The following is an 18,507-nucleotide window of genomic DNA, read 5'->3' on the forward strand; positions in this document are numbered from 1 at the left end:
GCTGTCTGTATCTGCTTTCTCTACATCTCCTCGAAGGAGGAATGACAACCTCTCACAGAATTTGTTTGCAAGTTTGATCCTTTCTGATCTTTGAACAAGCCTGTGTGATGGGGATTCTATTGTCCTCATCATATACCACAGACACCTAAACTCCCAGAGGGTAAGAGGCTTCGAGGGTGGGAGAGGTGAGACCAGAGGTTCCCAGTGGAGGCTCCGTCTCAGCCTGGGTGACAGGGAGCCTCTGCCAGACCCCCTTCCTTGGGATTGGCCAGAAACCTCTGGATTTGGGGAGCCCACGGCTTTGCATCCTTCCTCTGTGCCCCTCTGTGGATTTGGGATAAACCATCAGGGACCACACCTCTTCCCCTTCAGCAGAGGTTGCAAACAGGCTACATTCAAAATATCGTGACCTGTACATGTTTAAAAAATTTGAGTAATTGCCAACCATATTAGTTTCCTAGCGCTGTCGTAACAAAGCACCAGTGTGTGGCTTAGAACAACAGAAATTTATTGTCTAACCATTCTGGGGGTCAGAAGTCTGAAGACAAGGCGTCAGCACATGGAAGGAATCTGGCTCCAAATGGGCCTCTGAAGGCACCAGGGAAGGATCTGTTGCAGACTTCTTTTCTAACTTCTGGCAACTTCGGGGGTTCCTGGGCTTGTAGGTGCATCACTACAATCTTGAGTTAATCTTTACATCGCCATCTTCACATCGCCTGTCCTCTGTGCATGTCTGTCTGTGCAAGTTCCCTTTTAATGACACCAGTCGGTCTTATTGGAGTAGGGTCTACCTTAATGACCTCATTTTAATTTGATTACCTTTGTAGAGATGCTACTTCCAAGTAAGGACATCTGACGTACTGGGGAGGGGACTTCAACATATTTTTCTTGGAGGGTGGGAACACATAATAATGCTTACCATTAAAGAATAGTGACTATCCTCTTTAGAAGTTCCATAGTCTTCACCACTCTGTCTTGAGGCCAAAGGTCACCACAATATACTGCTTTATATTCATAATCTGTGCCTTACAGATGAGAGACCGTGGTGGGAATAAGAAACTTAGCTGGCCCTAGTCATACATGCCTCCATTTAGAAATCCAGACTCGGGTTTCCGGGTGGGATTCCCGCGCCCGTTCTCGGGAATTTTTTTTCGCTTTTCTGTACCCGAATCCCGAGAAAAGTTGGTCAGGAAATCTGGAAAATCGAACCCAGGTGGTTGGTAGTATCGGCCGCGTCACTTTGCGGAAACAATTCATCATGGAGAACAGAAAACAGTTTGTATCTCGGGATTCCGGAACGGGAAAGCGAAAAAAATTCCTGAGATCTGACGGGAAACCCCAATCCAGACTGTCAGGGTGCCCGCGAAGGGGGTGTGTCTTCTTCACTCCCATTTTTCCCTTCTGGCCGCTTGCAGCTTGTGTTGAAACTGATGGGAGTCACACATGGAAGGAATCTGGCTCCAAATCAACACTTCTGAGCTGACCACAGACTAGGAACTCCTTTGAGGCTCTATATCAGGGGTATCCAAACTGCGGTCCGCAATCCATTGTTAATTGGTCTGCAGCAAATTCCAAAAATATATTTAGTTTACTTAAATAAACCAGCTGAGGCAATACATACTTCACCGCGAGTGAGTGGCCCGGCTGTGTGTGTATTTTACCGCATGTGGCCCTTGGTGAAAAACGTTGAGAAAAGTTTGGACACCCCTGCTCTACATGAACATGAAAGTCACGGGTTGCCTCTCCTCTAATTTGCTTAGGTCCCCAGCATCCTTTCGTCCTTAAACCTAGGAGACTAAGTATACAAACCAATGGCAGGCTTTGGGATTATGTTGTTTCCACTACACCGGGCGCTTCTCTGAGCCTGTTTCCCGTTCTGTAAGATGCAGCAAGAACCAAGCTGGGAATGGTCTAGATCAGTGGAGTCTCAGGCGTTCTCAGGAGGTGTGCGTGGGGTGAGGAGCAGAAGTACAACGGAGGGCAGAGCCCCTGCCTCAGAAGGACCGTGACCAACCTCATCGGGAGGTTTTCCTACTGGAAGTCTGGAAATTCTTGGAAAGATCCATTTTTTACCCTAAATAGTATTACTCTAGGGAATCTCTACTTTTAACAAGTGTTCCAGGAGCACGAAGGTTTGAGAATCATTAGACGGTACGATTTCTAACAGTCCCTGCAGTCTTCAGTCTGTTCCCTCCTAAATCCAAAGCCCAAGAACCTTGGGCATGAGATTGAGAATGAATTCATCAAACTACAAGTGTATGAGGGTTTATTAAGTAGGGAATGGAGAAAGTGCCGCACAGATGGAAGTATGCAACACAAAACTGAACCCAACCTGAGACTCCTGGAAAAAAATCTGTCGGTTAGTCAATTCGCCGCTTCCTCCTCCATTGATACAGGGGTTTATCAGAAGGGATGAGGGATTAAGTCCTGTGGCAGGACCGGTGGCTGCTCCCGGGGCTGGGAATGATCTCGGCGGAGCTTTCAAGGCCAGACCGCGGGCTCAGGATCGAGACTTAAGAGCGGATGCAGCTAGACCCAGCAAGATGGCTGCGACCGTGAAGCCCTGGGCGGCGATCCGGGTGCGCATCATGAGCTGGGAGCGCTGGCTCTGACCCCGGTGGAAGCAATAGAGGCCGTAGGTAAGGGCGGCCGCCGTGCCCAGGCAGCCTGAGGAGGGGACAAAGCAGGTGGGGAGTGGCACGTCCGACCCCGGAGTCCCTTCCCGCTTTAGACCTCCCTTCTCCTAGGTCAAGCTCTCAGAACAGCTGAGGCGGGAACGAGGCGGGAGGAGTTGGTCCGGGGCGGGTCACCGGAGTTAGACCGCCCCATCCTAGACATTGAATCCCGCCCTGCTTCTGCTCCAATCAAGTTCACGCCTCACCGCCCGGCGCCCCATCGCCCCATCTCTGGTCCAGTGTCATTCCGGTCCCCCTTGGCGTCCCTGGTCCTTGACTGTTTCATTCCCCACATGACAGTCCTCTCCGTCTACAGTTCCTCCAGCAGTCGCTTACCTATGGGTACCATTGGGTTCTCGCGGGTCTTGCGAATGAACTTTTCCTTGAAGGTTTCCGTACTACTGTAGACACTGGGGGTAAAGCCCTCAATGACTGGGGGTTGCGATGGATCAATGGGTGCCCCCGGAGTCAGACGGCCGGGAGTCGCCATGTCCCGGGCAAGAGTGGTAGGAGAAAATGGGGACGCTAAACCACGCCTCCTGGAGAAGTCGTGAAAGAGGGCGGGGAAAAGGAGTGCTGTGCGTAGGCGCAACCGCTCGTTGCATTCTGGGAGTCATCGTACTCAGCAACGTACGTAGAACTACGTGGCGAACTACATCTCCCAGAAAGCCTGCGACAGCGCGCGCGCACCCGCCGGAAGGAGTCTGCTACACGCGGTGCTGGACCTTAGAGGAGTGGAGTGAGTTGCGGGTGTTGTGGTCAGCGCGATGCCCAAGGCCAAGGGGAAGACCAGGAGGCAGAAGTTCGGTTACAATGTTAACCGAAAGCGTCTTAACCGGAATGCTAGACGGAAGGCAGCGCCGCGGATCGAGTGGTGAGGGGGCCGGGGTTCTGGAGCCTGGGGACCTTGGCCGGGATGGCCCAGGAGATGACAGTTCCGCGATCTCTCTCTCTTTGCCGGTAGCTCCCACATCCGACATGCCTGGGACCACGCCAAATCGGTGCGGCAGAACTTGGCCGAGATGGGGTTGGCTATGGACCCCAACAAGGCGGTGCCCTTCCGTAAGAGAAAGGTATTGACTTGGTAGCGTCCCGGTCTTTGACCCTCGTTCCCGCGTTGTATTTAGCTGGGTTTCAGAACTTGATCCTGCTTATTACCTCCCTCCCACCCGTTCTGGGTTTGTGACTTCCCCACAGCCAACTAGGGCGGCCTGCACTGACTGTGGCTGAGGGTCCCTTTTAGACCTTCCTCGTACTCCCTCCTCAGCGCACATTGGACCTGTGATGGAGTTCCGCTGTCCTTCTCCACTCATTTTTCCCCCTCTGAAGTTAACCTGTTTGGGTCCCTTGGCATTTCAGTGGTATTTTCCAGAATTTGTCTTTTTCTGTTCTTACTTTTCCTAAGAAGAACTCCCCGGAGTTTGGGGTCTTCACTTACTATTCCTTACACCTCCCCCCAGCCATACAATCATCCTTTGTCTGAGGCTTCCCTGGGGCAAGTTTCTCCTGAATAAGCCTTTTCCTGGACCACCCTTTCTAAAATAGCACCCTTTCCACTCAGTAAATTCCTCCCAGTTTTATTTTAATTCATAACACTTGTAAATTCTTGATGGTATATTATATATTTATTTGGTTATGTCTATTGTCTGTGCCTGTTTCCCGGAACATATTCTCCTTGGGGACAAGGACTTTGGTTTTTGCTCACTACTAAATCCCCAGGGGCGCTTAGGATGTGACTAGTGCTCCATGAAGGGATAACCTACAGAGTTTTTGCTCACTACTAAATCCCCAGGGGCGCTTAGGATGTGACTAGTGCTCCATGAAGGGGTAACCTACAGAGTGGGCTTGCTGATCGAACTTGTCCCATTGCTTTTAGGCAAGTTTCTTTTTATCCCTTTATGCCAGAGAGAAATGGCAGTACTGTTTCTAGAGCAAATATGAAGCTGCAGCCAAAAGCACTGTCAGGTTGCACCTTTTCAAAGAGAAGATAGCTGAAGTCTCCCTGTCATTATAAATTATAAAGCACTTTCATGTGCATTGTTTCATTCGATTATCCAAGAAGTGAGGCAAACGACGGGTATAATGCCAGTTTTGTAAATAGGCACAGAAAGAGGAATTGCTTGCTTGAGTTTCTTGGGAACCATGAAGCCTCCAGGGCATTGGTTCTGTTTGTCATCTACTCCTACCTGACCTTGTGTGGGGATTCTTATGGGTAATGTATCTGTGTTGGGCCGGGCAGCTAGAATTTCCCCTCATCTGGGATCCTTCCTTGGTGTACTGGTCTCACTGGCTCTGTTCTCTGCAGGTGAAGGCGATGGAGATAGACCTAGAGGAGAGACCTCAGGAGCTCGTGCGGAAGCCCTATGTGCTAAATGGTGGGTGCTGGCCACATTCCTTTAGGTCATCATTTTGCGCAGTCAGGGCTGGAAAAGGTCTTCAGATGTCCTCATTTTACAGGTGGAGAAACCAAGGTTCAGAGGGCAGAAGAGAGCTGGTCCAGGGCTCACAGAGTTAGGACTGTGTCCCCGGCTGGGACAGTTTCAGTCTATTGACAACTCAGGTGTGTGAAGTGAGGTCAGAGATATTCAGGTCCCTGAGAGGATAGAAAAGAAACCATTAAGTTTCAGGCATGCATTTCAGCTTCTCATGAATTTAAAGATGACCAGATTTTTAGAGATTCCACCATCTCATTTAATCTTTCCAATGACAAATCAATTTCATGTATATTAAGGCTGTAGAGACTGAATATTAAAACGAGAGTAAGTTCTGCAGGGAAGCATGAATACTCTGGAATTCTCCGCTCATCCTTCCTCTTACCTGTTCTAGATTTTTAATAGTTCTCCTGAAGGTAAAACGATTTGAATGGCCAGACATTTGATACAGAATTCCTTGAGTTCCTATGTTTAGTGAATCTCAGCGATTCTCATAAGAATTACAGCACTGGACTGCACATATAAAATAGTGTACTTATTGTAGTTGAAGCTAAGTTTTTAAAAGTTTCATTTTTAATGCTTTAATTAAAAAGTTTTTAAATTGTGGTAAAAAACAGATGACATAAAATTTACCATCTTAATCATTTTTAAATCTATGGCTCAGTAGTGTTAAGTACATTCACGTGGTCACGCAGTAGATCTCCAGAACTTTTTCATATTCAGAACCGAAACTATCCCCATTAAACAACAGCTCCCCATTTCCCCCTCCTCCAAACCCTGATATCTGAGTCAGAGATAATTTTTTTTTATTTAGTTTTTATTTTTTTATTGTTGAGTTTGGGAAGTTCTTTATATTTTCTTTTCCTTTTTTAAGATTTTATTGGGGAAGGGGAACAGGACTTTAATAGAGAACAGTGTGTATTTCCAGAACTTTATTGGGGAACAGTGTGTATTTCCCAAGACCCATCAGCTCCAAGCAAGTTGTTGTCCTTCCAATCTTAGTTTTGGAGGGCGCAGCTCAGCTCCAAATCCAGTCACCGTTTTCTTTTCTTTTTTTTGTTTTTAAAGATTTTATTGGGGAAGGGGAACAGGACTTTATTGGGGAACAGTGTGTACTTCCAGGACTTTTTTCCAAGTCAAGTGTTGTCCTTTCAATTTTAGTTGTGGAGGGTGCCATTCAGCTTCAAGTTGTTGTCCTTTCAGTCTTAGTTGTGTCGGGCGCAGCTCAGCTCCAGGTCCAGTTGCCGTTCCTAGTTGCAGGGGGCGCAGCCCACCATCCCTTGCAGGAGTCGAACTGGCAACCTTGTGGTTGAGAGGATGCACTCCAACCAACTGAGCCATCCGGGATGCTCAGCGGCAGCTCAAGGTGCCGTGTTGAATCTTAGTTGCAGGGGGCGAGCCCACCATCCCTTGAGGGACTCAAGGAGTTGAACCGGCAACCTTGTGGCTGAGAGCCCACTGGCCCATGTGGGAATTGAACTGACAGCCTTCGGAGTTAGGAGCATGGAGCTCTAACCACCTGAGCCGGACAGGCCCTCTTTTTTTTAATCTAGTTACAGGACTTGAACCGGCAACCTTGTTGAGAGCACGCACTCTAACCAACTGAGCCATCCGGCTGCTTGGGAGCTCAGCGGCAGCTCATTGTCTTCACTCTAGTTGCAGAGGGTGCAGCTCACTGGCCCATGTGGGAATCCAACCGGCAACCCTGTGGCTCAGAGCTTGCGCTCTAACCAACTGAGCCATCTGGCCGCCTGATAATTTTAACTATAAGCAATTTTAGCACTTAACCCTGGGAAAGATTTGACTACCTCGTTTCCATGAACTAGTTTTCTTCTTTCATAGATGAGAAATAGGGAGTATTTGCGTAGCTATTTTAAAAGTGAAGCCATTCTTGGCTCCACTGCTTGGCTTTTTCCTTCATATGGAGCAGAGAGGTGCCTGGGCCCAGCCTTAGGCCCTAATTCTCATTTATTCACATGTTTCCATTTCACATGTTGTAATACTTCAAGAAAAGAGATTGTCAAAATTTTAAAGCTGGAAGGGAGCCCTGCCCTGTAGGCAGGCAATGTATCTTCATCTCTGTCCCCAGGATCTGGCACTAGTCAAGATTATTAGTTTGGTGCCTTTCGTTTACCCACCTGGAGGCCCAGAGATGACGTGGCTTTCGGGTCGTTGCCACACTCATAGATGATTGTCAATAGGCAGAGCCTGGGATCCGAGGGGCTGAAGAGGAAGGTTCTAGCACTGAATGTGGTGATGGAGAGGCAAAGCCCATCTGATGGCTGGTGTAGCAACTCGTGTGGATTGGTACTGGGCAAAGGGGTAACTGAGCAGCTCAAATCGTGCAGGAAGCAACACCTTATTCCATCTCCTGGCTCTCTCACCCCAGACTTGGAGGTAGAAGCCAGCCTCCCAGAAAAGAAAGGAAATACGCTGTCTCGGGACCTCATAGACTACGTACGCTACATGGTGGAGAACCATGGGGAGGACTATAAGGTGAGTGACTCAGGCCTGGCAGGAAGAACCACTGGGGCCCGTTGGGAAGGCACCGGGCATTCGAGATCTGATCTGCTTGCCTAGTGCCTATTTCCTGAGACTGAGCGGAAACAGGGAAGAAAGACTCTAGGAAAGCAAGCCCACTGACAGAATGCTTATAGCTGGGATAGGCTGAGTGGCTATCCCACGGGTATGTTGTTTTGTTTGCATGGTATTTTTAAAGAACTTGAAATAGGTGCCATTTTCATTATGGGAGATTTCCAATGAAAGTCCCCATTTTTGGCTGCTGTCAGGCTATCCCTGACTCCTATCCTAGATGGCAGTAGTTGGCAATGGATAGAGCGCGGGCTTCCCAGCTGGTTCCAGCTCCTGCCTGGTACCTGTGGGCATCTGCACTCATTGCCCCACATACACCATGGCATTTGAGGTGAGGTAGCTGAACCTCTGGGACAGGAAGTGACTTGCCCTGCTCCAGCAGAGCTAGGATTTGAACCTTTGCCTTTCCAGCCCTCAAGTGGCCCTTCTCCTTTCTTAGGCTATGGCCCGAGATGAGAAGAATTACTATCAAGATACCCCAAAACAGATTCGGAATAAGATCAACGTCTATAAGCGTTTTTACCCAGCGGAGTGGCAAGCCTTCACTGAATCTTTGCAGAAGACTAAGATGGAGGTTGAGTGACGGTTTATATCTGCCAGGCTGAGGCCTCCTCCTGGACCTGAGAAGGTGGAACCAGGGTGTAAGGCAAGGAGGGGTGTGTGGCTACAGATGAGGTTGGCCAAACCCCATGGAATCAAAAGGTTTTTCTCTCTCTCACTCCCCTCTCTGGGGAAGGAACTGCTTTCCCAGAGGCTCCAATTTATATTCTTCTGGGGGCTCTGGGAAAAACCAGAACCTGCTGTTTTCAGAGTGGATGGTTTGTTTGAATACAGTCTGTACATAATAAAACAAGGCTATTTTACTTCTCTGATGGTTTTGTATTTGCCTCTCCCAGCCAAGTGCTGGGGCCACCTCTGTAAGAACCAACTCAACCCAGGCAGGGAGGCCATCCAGGCTTTCGGGTGCCACATTCACGGGCCCTCCTAGGTGCAGCCTCCCTTCTCTTCTTGTCTTGATTCCATTGGTCTATCTGGGTTTCTTACATGGCAGTTCCAATAACCCTCCTATGGAAACCTGCCAGGAACCCTGGGCTGCGTGGAAGGGGCCTGCCTTGCCAGCACTAGCCTGACCCCTAGGCTGGGAGCTTTTGGACTGGTTCTCCAAGGCCCTAGTCTGAGGCCAGCTGTGGCTCAACTGCCAGAGGGTCAGGAGCTGTGGGGGCTGCCTCATGGGCTGCCTCCTGCCTGCCTTCATGCTTATCTTTAGGTTGCTTGTGTTGGCCTTGACCTGAAGGGAACCAGAGGCCCCCAAACCTGCTTTCTGAAACAGGTGGAAAGCTGAGTACCACCTTACTGTGTGCCAACCCCTGGGCTACACACTGCACGGTCATTTCTGGGGCCAGGCCTGCCTGATTTGGGGGACGGGAGGAGATGAGGACACAGCAGAATCACAGGCAGAGTGGGGGGTGGTCACTGGGCATTTTCTTAGTCTTGATACTTTGCCCTTGGCTATTATAATACAGAAAAGCTCTCGTTCTAAGGTTTCTCCTAGAAGCACCTAAAATCTCTCTTCTTCCTACTTGAAAAGAAGGGCTTAGTATTTTTACATTAATCATTTCACACATAAAACCCTATAGGATGTGTGGTTTTATCTTCATCTTACAGATAAGGAAACAGGCTTGAGAGGTGTTATTGGGGCTTCAAAGTCAAGTCTTTCCAACAGCGAAGCCTAGGCTTTCACTTGCTGTCCTCCCCTTTGGCTCCTGAAGGAAGTCCATCTGTCCCACATCATCAGGGCAGGCCGGAAACGACAGGCTGGGGGTGTCCCAGGAAACCCTCCCCTTTAGGGTCTAGTATGCAGCAGAGCTCCTGAGGGCCTTCGTTATTTGGCCTCAGAACTTTTGTCCTTTATGGCATCCCAAATTCAGGCCTTTGACTAGGCTAGTGTAGTGCAGAGGATCCTGCCGACTACGCCAAGTGTCACGCGGGATGGCCTGCAGGGTCTCTGGTCCCACTCCCCACACAAGAACGCAGGATATGGCTAGGCCAAAAAGGAACACCCACGGAGCCATAAGTAGGGGAGTCATACCACTATCCTCTCACTGGAGGCTGGGTTGGAGACACAGGAACCAGGAGCAACACAATTCTCAACCCTCACTGCTCCACTTACAGGTTCAGCCACCATCTTCTTGCTAGCCCCCATTCTTTTTTCTGCTAGCCTAGCCACGGCAGTTATATTCATGGCCAATGGCTCACTGGTTACAGCTGACGGCCAACTAGCCACAGCTGATGGCCATTTGATCACAGTCGACGGCCATTTACTACCTGAGCCAGCACCTTTCTATGTGAGGCTGAGAGCCTGGAAACTGCTTTTTGGGGCTCTGTCCCCACAGCTAGCCCCTTACTTTGTTTCGTTACCCAGTTCAGATGCCAGCTGTTGGCAGCCTGCCCTACTGCTATCCCCAGCCCCCAGGCCGTGTAAGTGTGCTGCAGTCCCATGCCCCCGACTCCCTGTAGCAGTGCCTATCACAGTCATAACTGGTTTAATCTGCTTGACATCCCCTACCAGGCCGGGCAAGTGCAGGCACGTGGCCTGGAAATCCTCAGCCTGGCCCTAGGCAGTGCTGGGGAATGCTGACTGCATGGCCTTTCAGGCAGATGGGCCAGAGTTGTGAGATTTTTATCGGCACCTCTCTGGAGGCCCGAGGCTGTGATGGACGACTTAATCCCCTCCCCAGTCCTTAGAGCTGGTTCCATTGAGTCAGCGCAAGCTGGTTTGGTTGTTTTGATTCCCAACGAAAACAAAGTCTAGAATGGAGCAGTCCCCAAGCTGTGGCTCCAGAGAGATAACAGTCATCCTGGGCAAAAAAGAGCTGTGCCGTCAAACATGCTGCGGATGTGCTGGAGTCTGTGTCCATCACACTCCATGTTTGCACATTAGCACATTGTAGGGACGGAGTCCCGGAGAGCAGTTTCCAGGCTCTCGGCCTCACGTGAAAGGGGCTGGCTCAGTTATTAGATGGCCATCAGCTGTAACCAGTTGGCCATTAGCCACTATTGTTTTGTATGTAATTGCTGTGGCTATTATACTAGCAAGTGCGGGTTGCGGTTAGCAGGTGGGTTGGGGATTGTGTTGATCCTACTTCCTGTGTCTTGCCCGGCCGCCAGTGAGACTGGGGTGCAGGAAGACCCCTCGTTGAGGTACTGGCAGATGTTTGCTTTTGTGTCTCGACCAGCTGCCATAGAGAACATAGTGGTATGACTCCCCTATCTATGGCTCCGTGGATGTTCCTTTTTAGCCTCACCATGTCCTGCGTTCTTGTACTGGGAGCGGGAGCTGAGACCCTCTGCATGACACACATGAAAGACCTTCAAGACCCTCCTTAACTGAGTTTTCTATGCGTTTTTGACTGTTGCTTTACAGCTGCCAAGCCATTTGTTCCCCCGCGCTTTTCCCAGGATTTCACAAGGGAGTGCCTCAGCAAATAGGCCCGATGGAGAGATATCTGAAAAGCTCCTTTGAGGGGAAGTCTCAGCAAACCGAGGCCCGATGGAATTATACTGGTCCCTCCCCTTCAAAGGATTCCGTGGAGATGTGCGTGTGTGTGAAGGCAAAGTACAAGCTGGAACACAATGGGAACTTTCGGAAAGACGGCCAGCAGGCTACTAACACACAGATCTTGAGATTAACAATCTTTTAGCTCTTTAGAAGTTTACCAATAAAAACTACGTGTTGGCCCGATTCGGAGCTCAGTCCTTGAGACTTGAGACCCTTGGCCCCGCTTGTACTCTATTCATGGCTACTGTCTTTTCTTAGCCCTGTGCCGCCCTTCTTCCTCCCCACAACCCTTGTGCTGGACACAACATTTGACCACGCCCTTTTCTGGAGACACTCCCAGGGTCCACGGGACACAGACAATGTTGAACCAGGTACTTGGTTAGTCAATGTCCTGTCTCTGCCAGGTTCCTGGAGACCTTGAAAACGGCGGAGGTAGCACGTTAGTTCCTCCACGGGCCCCTACGTGCCAGGAGCCCCAGGTTGGGAACTTAATGGGGAGGCAATGAGCAGAGAGTGCCTCGGCTGGGGCAGGGGTGCGGGAGGGGAGGTTGCTATGCAGGGTAGGGTGGCAAGGGAAGAGCTCTGTGGGAGGGTGAGGCCCACACTCAGTCCTGAGTGACAAGAAGCAACAAGCCCTGAGCAGGTGTGGGGGGAGGGCATTTCAGGAGGAGGTGACAGCAAGTGCAGAGGCCCTGAGGCAGGACCCAAGGAGGCTGCTTCTGATGCCAATGCTGTTCCTGGGGGCCTGAGATCAGAGGGCACGGGGCTGGGGAGGAGGCCTGTGGACAAACTAGCGCAGAGGAGGCTGGGCGGCACAGCCTTGCTCGGCGGGGGCAGAGCGTCACTGACTCGGGAAAGGCAGACAGCTGTGAGACCTCTGCCTGTCTCCACCTGCAGGGCATCTGAGGAGGCTTTCGTGAAGGAATCCAAGGAGGAGACCCCAGGCACAGAGTGGGAGAAGGTGGCCCAGCTGTGTGACTTCAACCCCAAGAGCAGCAAGCAGTGCAAAGACGTGTCCCGCCTGCGCTCGGTGCTCATGTCCCTGAAGCAGACGCCGCTGTCCCGCTAGGTGGCAGCCACAAGCATGGCCACTGAGCAGGGGCTGGCCCTGGCAGAGGAGCAGCTGCTTTGGGCAGGGGTGGGGGAAATGCCTCCAGCAGCTGCTGCACACAGCCTACTGGTTCCTCCCCATCTCCCAGGACTGGGAGGGGGAACCCTCCCCCTTCTCCCCCTCCCTCCCTCCTGGCCTTGTGGCCCAGCCCCTCACACACCCTCAGTCCACAAAGTTGTGACTGTCCCTCCTGATGTATTTTTTTTTCTTGGCTTAAAAGGTGTGTTGTTAACTCTTTTACACTTATTTATTATCACTCATTTTTTCTGGAAGCCCCAATTGGTGTCAGGGCTCAATTTGTGCTTAGAACTTTCCCAGCTTCATTCATGGCTTTCAGACAAGAGAGGATATCCCGCTAGGAATCCAGAGGTTCCCACTTGAGGCTCCGTCTCAGCCTGGGTGAGAGGGAGCCTCTGCCAGAACCCCGTCCTTGGGATTGGCCAGGAACCTCTGGATTTGGGGGGCCTATGGCTCTGCATCTTTCCGCTGTGCTCCTCTGTGGATTTGGGATAAACCATCAGGGACCACACCTCTTCCCCTTCAGCAGAGGTTGCAAACAGGAAACATTCAAAATATCGTGACCTGTACATGTTTGAAAAGATTTGAGTAATTGCCAACCATATTAGTTTCCTAGCGCTGTTGTAACAAAGCACCAGTGTGTGGCTTAGAACAACAGAAATTTATTGTCTAACCATTCTGGAGGTCAGAAGTCTGAAGACAAGGTGTCAGCAGGGCCATGGGCCTCTGAAGGCACCAGGGAAGGATCTGTTACAGACTTCTTTTCTACCTTCTGGCAACTTCGGGGGTTCCTGGGCTTGTAGGTGCATCACTACAGTCTTGAGTTAATCTTTACATCGCCATCTTCACATCGCCTGTCCTCTGTGCATGTCTGTCTGTGGAAATTCCCCCTTTTTAATAAGGACACCAGTTATATTGGAGTATGGCCCATCTTTTTTTTTAAAGCCAATTTTTTTTTTTAACGTTTATTTATTTAAGTGTGTTTTTCCAGGACCCAACAGCTCCAAGTCAAGTAGTTGTCTCAATCTAGTTGTGGAGGGTGCAGCTCACAATGGCCCATATGGGGACTGAACCTCAACCTTGTTGTTAAGAGTTTAAATCAACTTAGATCTAACCAACTGAGGTAAATGGCGCCCCAAGGGCCGATCTTAATGCCCTCATTTTAATTTGATTACCTCTGTAAAGATGCTATTTCCAAATAAGGATATCTAAAGTACTGGGGATAAGATTTCAACATATTTTTCTGCGTGGGACACCACAATGCTTACCATTAAAGAATAGTGACTATCCTCTTTAGAAGTTCCATAGTCTTCACCACTCTGTACCTGTTCCTTGAGTCTTGAGGCCAAGGTTCACCACAATGTACTATTTTATATTCATATCTGTGCCTTACAGATGAGAGACCGTGGTGGGAGAAGAAAGTTAGCTGGTCTTCGTCATAAACACCTCCATTTAGCAATCCAGACTGTCAGAGGGCTCGCGAAGGGGGTGTGTCTTCTTCACTCCCTTTTTTCCCTTCTGGCAGCTTGCAGCTGGTGGTGAAACTGATGGGAGGGCAGGTGAAACTGGTGGTCACACATGGAAGGAATCTGTCTCCAAGTCAACATTTTTTTTTTAAAGAATTATTATTATTATTTTTTTTTTAGATTTTTTTTTTAAATTGCGGAAGGGGAACAGGACTTTATTGGGGAACAGCGTGTACTTCCAGGACTTTTTTTTTTCCCCCCCAAGTCAAGTTGTTGTCCTTTCAATCCCAGTTGTGGAGGGCGCAGCCCAGCTCCAGGTCCAGCTGCCATCGCCAGTTGCAGGGGGCGCAGCCCACCATCTCTTGCGGGCCTCGAGGAATCAACCTGGCAACCCTGTGGCCGAGAGCTCACTGGCCCATGTGGGAATCGAATCGGCAGCCTTCAGAGTTAGGAGCATGGAGCTCCAACCACCTGAGCCGCCCGGCCGGCTGGAAGTCAACATTTTTGAGCTGACCACAGACTAGGAACTCCTTTGAGGCTCTACATGACCGTGAAAGTCACGGGTTGCCTCTCCTCTAATTTGCTTAGGTCCCCAGCATCCTTTCGTCCTTAAACCTAGGAGACTAAGTATACAAACCAATGGCAGGCTTTGGGATTATGTTATTTCCACTACACCGGGCTGCTTCTCTGAGCCTGTTTCCCGTTCTGTAAGATGCAGCAAGAACCAAGCTGGGAATGGTCTAGATCAGTGGAGTCTCAGGCGTTCTCAGGAGGTGTGCGTGGGTGAGGAGCAGAAGTACAACGGAGGGCAGAGCCCCTGCCTCAGAAGGACCGTGACCAACCTCATCGGGAGGTTTTCCTACTGGAAGTCTGGAAATTCTTGGAAAATCCATTTTTTACCTTAAATAGTATTACTCTAGGGAATCTCTACTTTTAACAAGTGTTCCAGGAGCACGAAGGTTTGAGAATCATTAGACGGTACGATTTCTAACAGTCCCTGCAGTCTTTAGTCTGTTCCCTCCTAAATCCAAAGCCCAAGAACCTTGGGCATGAGATTGAGAATGAATTCATCAAACTACAAGTGTATGAGGGTTTATTAAGTAGGGAATGGAGAAAGTGCCGCACAGATGGAAGTATGCAACACAAAACTGAACCCAACCTGAGACTCCTGGAAAAAAATCTGTCGGTTAGTCAATTCGCCGCTTCCTCCTCCATTGATACAGGGGTTTATCAGAAGGGATGAGGGATTAAGTCCTGTGGCAGGACCGGTGGCTGCTCCCGGGGCTGGGAATGATCTCGGCGGAGCTTTCAAGGCCAGACCGCGGGCTCAGGATCGAGACTTAAGAGCGGATGCAGCTAGACCCAGCAAGATGGCTGCGACCGTGAAGCCCTGGGCGGCGATCCGGGTGCGCATCATGAGCTGGGAGCGCTGGCTCTGACCCCGGTGGAAGCAATAGAGGCCGTAGGTAAGGGCGGCCGCCGTGCCCAGGCAGCCTGAGGAGGGGACAAAGCAGGTGGGGAGTGGCAAGTCAGGCCGCAGAGAGCCTCCGGCTTTGGGCCTGCTTTTTTGATGTTGAAGATCTCAACAGCAGCAGAGGGGTTGGGGTGAGGCCAAGGTGGGAGGCGTTCGCCGAGGCAGGGTTTTGGGAGTTAGGTCCGTCCCACGCCAGGCCCCCCTGCTCCTGCTCCAATCAGATTCAACACTCATCGCCCGGCCCCCCTCGCCACAAATCTCGTCCAGTCTCATGCCGGTCCCCCATGGCCTCCCTGTCCTCCCCTATTTCATTTCCCCCGCCACCACTGTCCTCCCGGTCTCCAGTTCCTACAGCAGCCGCTCACCTACGGGTACCGTTGGGTTCTCACGGGTCTTGCGAAGGAACTTTTCCTTGAAGCTTTCCAGACTGCTGTAGATACCTGTACTTTTACGTTCCAGGGCGTGTTGGTCCAGCCCACGCCATCACACCTGGGCAGCAGAGCGTTCCGCCCCTCTCCTCCTCGGTCTTTTCATTGCTCTGGCCTAGCCCGAGGCATGTGCGGGAGCGGCCAGAAAGCTGTAGGGTGAGGTCTAGCCTCGGGGTGATGCAGCTTTAGAACAAATAAATGACCGAGCCGGCCACCTCCAGGCAGAACATCAGGACTTTCCTTTGCTTACAGGGTATCTTGCCTCCTCCCTCTTCCCGGGCTGAGAAGGACCCCAGGAAGGGATCGTGGGAGAAAATCTCGCCGTGCCCGCCACTCTTCCCGGGCCGGATCGCTGCCGACTGGGGAAGCCGGTCTGGTGCTCACTCCCACAGCAGCCGCGGAGCGTCCCTCCCTCACCCTCCCCGGGCCTGGCCCCGCGAGGAGACTTAGGGTAAAAGGCGCCTAACCTAAGACATTTGTCACCTGCCTGGCGCCCCATCCCGGCCGGCGGCCCCGCCCACGCGGGCGCGGTTTAAAGGACCAGGCGGGCCCTCCACCGCGGTACCTCCCCTCCCCGCTCCGGCCCAGGCCGCACCCACTTGGGGGCGGTGCGCCGGGGCCTATCTCTCCCGTGGCGGGCGCAGCCGCTTTAAGCGGGGGTAGGACTGTGCGCCGCCGATCGCGGCTGCCGGGGCTTCGGTGGGGGTCGCGGGTGAAGGCTGCAGCAGGCCCGCCGCCGAGGTCGGGTAAGTGCGGGAGCGCAGCGGAACGCCCCCGGGAGGCGCGCGAGGCGGGCACGATGAGTGCGGAGCGGTCCAGGCGCGGGGAGGCCTTTGCGGCGCGGCGGCTCCGCCTAACAACGGAGGCTCTGTGTGCCTCTGGCTTCCCAGTTCCCCGCCTTGGCCCAGTCCAATCCGCGGCCCTCTAACCTCCGGCGCTGCCTGTCCGAGCTGGAGAGCAACGGGAGGCGGAGATCTAGCGGCGCGGAAATTGGCCCTCGGCGTTCGCCGTAGCAGAGCCTGGGAGGCGGATGCTGGGCGTCCGGGGACGGTGACAAAAGGAGGGAAGCGGAGGCCGGTTCGAGATCGGGAAGATAGAGCGCGGGGTCGGGACACTGTTTCCCCGGAGGCATCCAAGGCCAGCTTGGCATCTCCCGGCCTCCACGCAGGCACCTGGCTCGCCCAGGCCGGCGCGGAGAGCGCAGGTAGTGGCGGCGACAGCGCCCCCTCTGGCCCGGCGGCGGCGCCTCAGGGTCTGGGCGGCGGGGCGGGGCGGGGCGGCCGTGTGCGGCGGTGCCGTTTACTCGAGTGCGGGTGCCGCACAGGCTCGGGCCTGCCCGCCGGGGCCCGGACTCGGGGGCTCTACGGAAGCCAGATCTGGGCCTTCGGCTCCCGCGGCCTTCGAGCTGCTCTCCAACGGACACGCGGGATGGGACGTTTTCACTCCTCAGGGACCACCCCCCCACAGGCTGGAAAGCGGTGCCTGGCCCCTTGGGGCCTTGGGAAGTGGAAGAGTTGACGAATCCGGTGAAAAGGGGGCCCGAGCCTTTAAGAAGTTTGGGCTCGACCAGAATTTTTTTATGCAGAGAAAGGCCGTGATCTTGTGACTTGGGTTTCGGGAATGGGATTGTAGGACCTTCGGTTTGGAGGTGGGAGTGTGACCTAAAACAGGGAGCGACAGTCAGATCATCATCCAGCAGGGTTGACACGAGTGCTTCCCTTTGGTCTCGTTAGGGCCTTTTCCTGTCTTAAGTCAGCGGAGTGGGACTTGTGGTGGGTTCTGCTAAAGAGAACAGCTGTAGGTGCCCTCTGCATCAGAGGAGTGCTGTTGGTGTTCCGGGAGAGTGGCCAGAAGCGCCTTTGTGGTGTCAGGGTGTCCCCATCCCTGGGGCAGAAGTGCGAGCCGCAAGGCAGTGTATCCGGTAGGCAGGGCTTTTGAAAGGCCTGCAGAAGAGTGGTGTATGTTGAAGAAAGAAGAAAATCAAGAAACTGCCTCTTAAGGCAGCACGAAATTAGATATGTGCAAAGAAGATGTATAAAAGCAATTTCCCCAGGATCTCTAGACACTATGAGGGCTCTCAAAATAGAAATGAAGTTTCCCTCTATTTTTCAGCCTGTAGGGCAGTTCTCAAAGGGTGGCCAACAGTCTGTTTCCCACTCAGGGAGGTGCTTTTAAAGAGCATTTATTAATTTATTCAAGGAGCATTAAAATTTATTGAGGAATAGTGTGTTTTTCCAGGACCCATCAGCTAGCTCCAAGTCAAGTCGTTGTCCTTCAATCTTAGTTGTAGAGGGTGCAGCCCAGCATCCCATGTGGGAATTGAACCGGCAACCTTGTTAAGAGCTCGCTCTCTAACCAGCTGAGCCATCTGGCTTTTATTGGGGAAGGAGAACAGGACTGTCTTGGGGAACAGTGTGTATTTCCAGGACTTTATTGGGGAACAGTGTGTTTTTCCCGGGACCCATCAGGTCCAAGTCCAGTTGCTGTTGTTCAGTCTTAGTTGCAGGGGGCGCAGCCCACCATCCCTTGTAGGAGTGGAACCGGCAACCCTCTGGTTGAGAGCATGTGCTCCAACCAACTGAGCCATCAGGCTGACCAGAAGCTCAGTGGCCGCTCGTTGTTCTTCAATCTAGTTGTGGAGGGCGCAGCCCGCTGGCCCATGTGGGAATGGAACTGGCAACCCTCTTGTTCAGAGTTCACACTCTAACCAACTGAGCCACCTCACGGAGCGTTTTTTGAGTGCTTACTGTGC

At 51.9% G+C, this 18,507-nt stretch overlaps 3 protein-coding genes across 4 annotated transcripts in view; 2 read left to right on the plus strand and 1 right to left on the minus strand.

Annotated features, from left to right (window-relative positions):
- Positions 1-12: 12 nt before the first annotated feature.
- HIGD2A (HIG1 hypoxia inducible domain family member 2A) lies at positions 13-3,224 on the minus strand. Of its 2 annotated transcripts, XR_004421927.1 has the most exons (3): positions 3,012-3,224; positions 2,333-2,667; positions 13-1,559 (listed from the first exon to the last, which is right to left on the minus strand). XR_004421927.1 is itself a non-coding variant. In XM_033095920.1 (2 exons), the coding sequence occupies exons 1-2, from the start codon at positions 3,163-3,165 to the stop codon at positions 2,501-2,503; spliced, it is 321 nt and encodes a 106-aa protein (XP_032951811.1). In that variant the 5' UTR covers positions 3,166-3,224; the 3' UTR covers positions 2,250-2,500. The 2 variants fall into 2 exon arrangements, 1 of the variants encoding a protein (XP_032951811.1); XM_033095920.1 differs by lacking the exon at positions 13-1,559 and having other exon boundaries at positions 2,250-2,667.
- Positions 3,225-3,319: 95 nt separating this feature from the next.
- NOP16 (NOP16 nucleolar protein) lies at positions 3,320-8,566 on the plus strand. Its single transcript, XM_033095919.1, has 5 exons — positions 3,320-3,549; positions 3,640-3,748; positions 4,981-5,050; positions 7,497-7,603; positions 8,139-8,566. Exons 1-5 carry the CDS (start codon positions 3,443-3,445, stop codon positions 8,280-8,282), a joined length of 537 nt encoding a protein of 178 aa, XP_032951810.1. The 5' UTR covers positions 3,320-3,442; the 3' UTR covers positions 8,283-8,566.
- A 7,236-nt stretch (positions 8,567-15,802) lies between these two features.
- Positions 15,803-18,507, plus strand: part of TRRAP (transformation/transcription domain associated protein) — a 119,816-nt gene continuing 117,111 nt past the window's right edge. The window contains 1 exon segment of the mRNA XM_033095916.1: positions 15,803-16,501. The gene's annotated coding sequence lies outside the window, so the exon portion shown is untranslated.

Source organism: Rhinolophus ferrumequinum, chromosome 24 (assembly GCF_004115265.2).
Source record: "Rhinolophus ferrumequinum isolate MPI-CBG mRhiFer1 chromosome 24, mRhiFer1_v1.p, whole genome shotgun sequence".
In the NCBI taxonomy this organism is placed as follows: domain Eukaryota; kingdom Metazoa; phylum Chordata; class Mammalia; order Chiroptera; family Rhinolophidae; genus Rhinolophus; species Rhinolophus ferrumequinum.

Coding starts and splice junctions, on each gene's coding strand:
- HIGD2A (XM_033095920.1), bottom strand. CDS start 3,165: ATGGCGACTCCCGGCCGTCTGACTCCGGGGGCACCCATTGATCCATCG. Junction 2,668..3,011: donor GAACCCAATGGTACCCATAG/GTAAGCGACTGC, acceptor TCCCCTCCTCAG/GCTGCCTGGGCACGGCGGCC.
- NOP16 (XM_033095919.1), top strand. CDS start 3,443: ATGCCCAAGGCCAAGGGGAAGACCAGGAGGCAGAAGTTCGGTTACAAT. Junction 5,051..7,496: donor GAAGCCCTATGTGCTAAATG/GTGGGTGCTGGC, acceptor CTCTCACCCCAG/ACTTGGAGGTAGAAGCCAGC. Junction 7,604..8,138: donor ACCATGGGGAGGACTATAAG/GTGAGTGACTCA, acceptor CTCCTTTCTTAG/GCTATGGCCCGAGATGAGAA.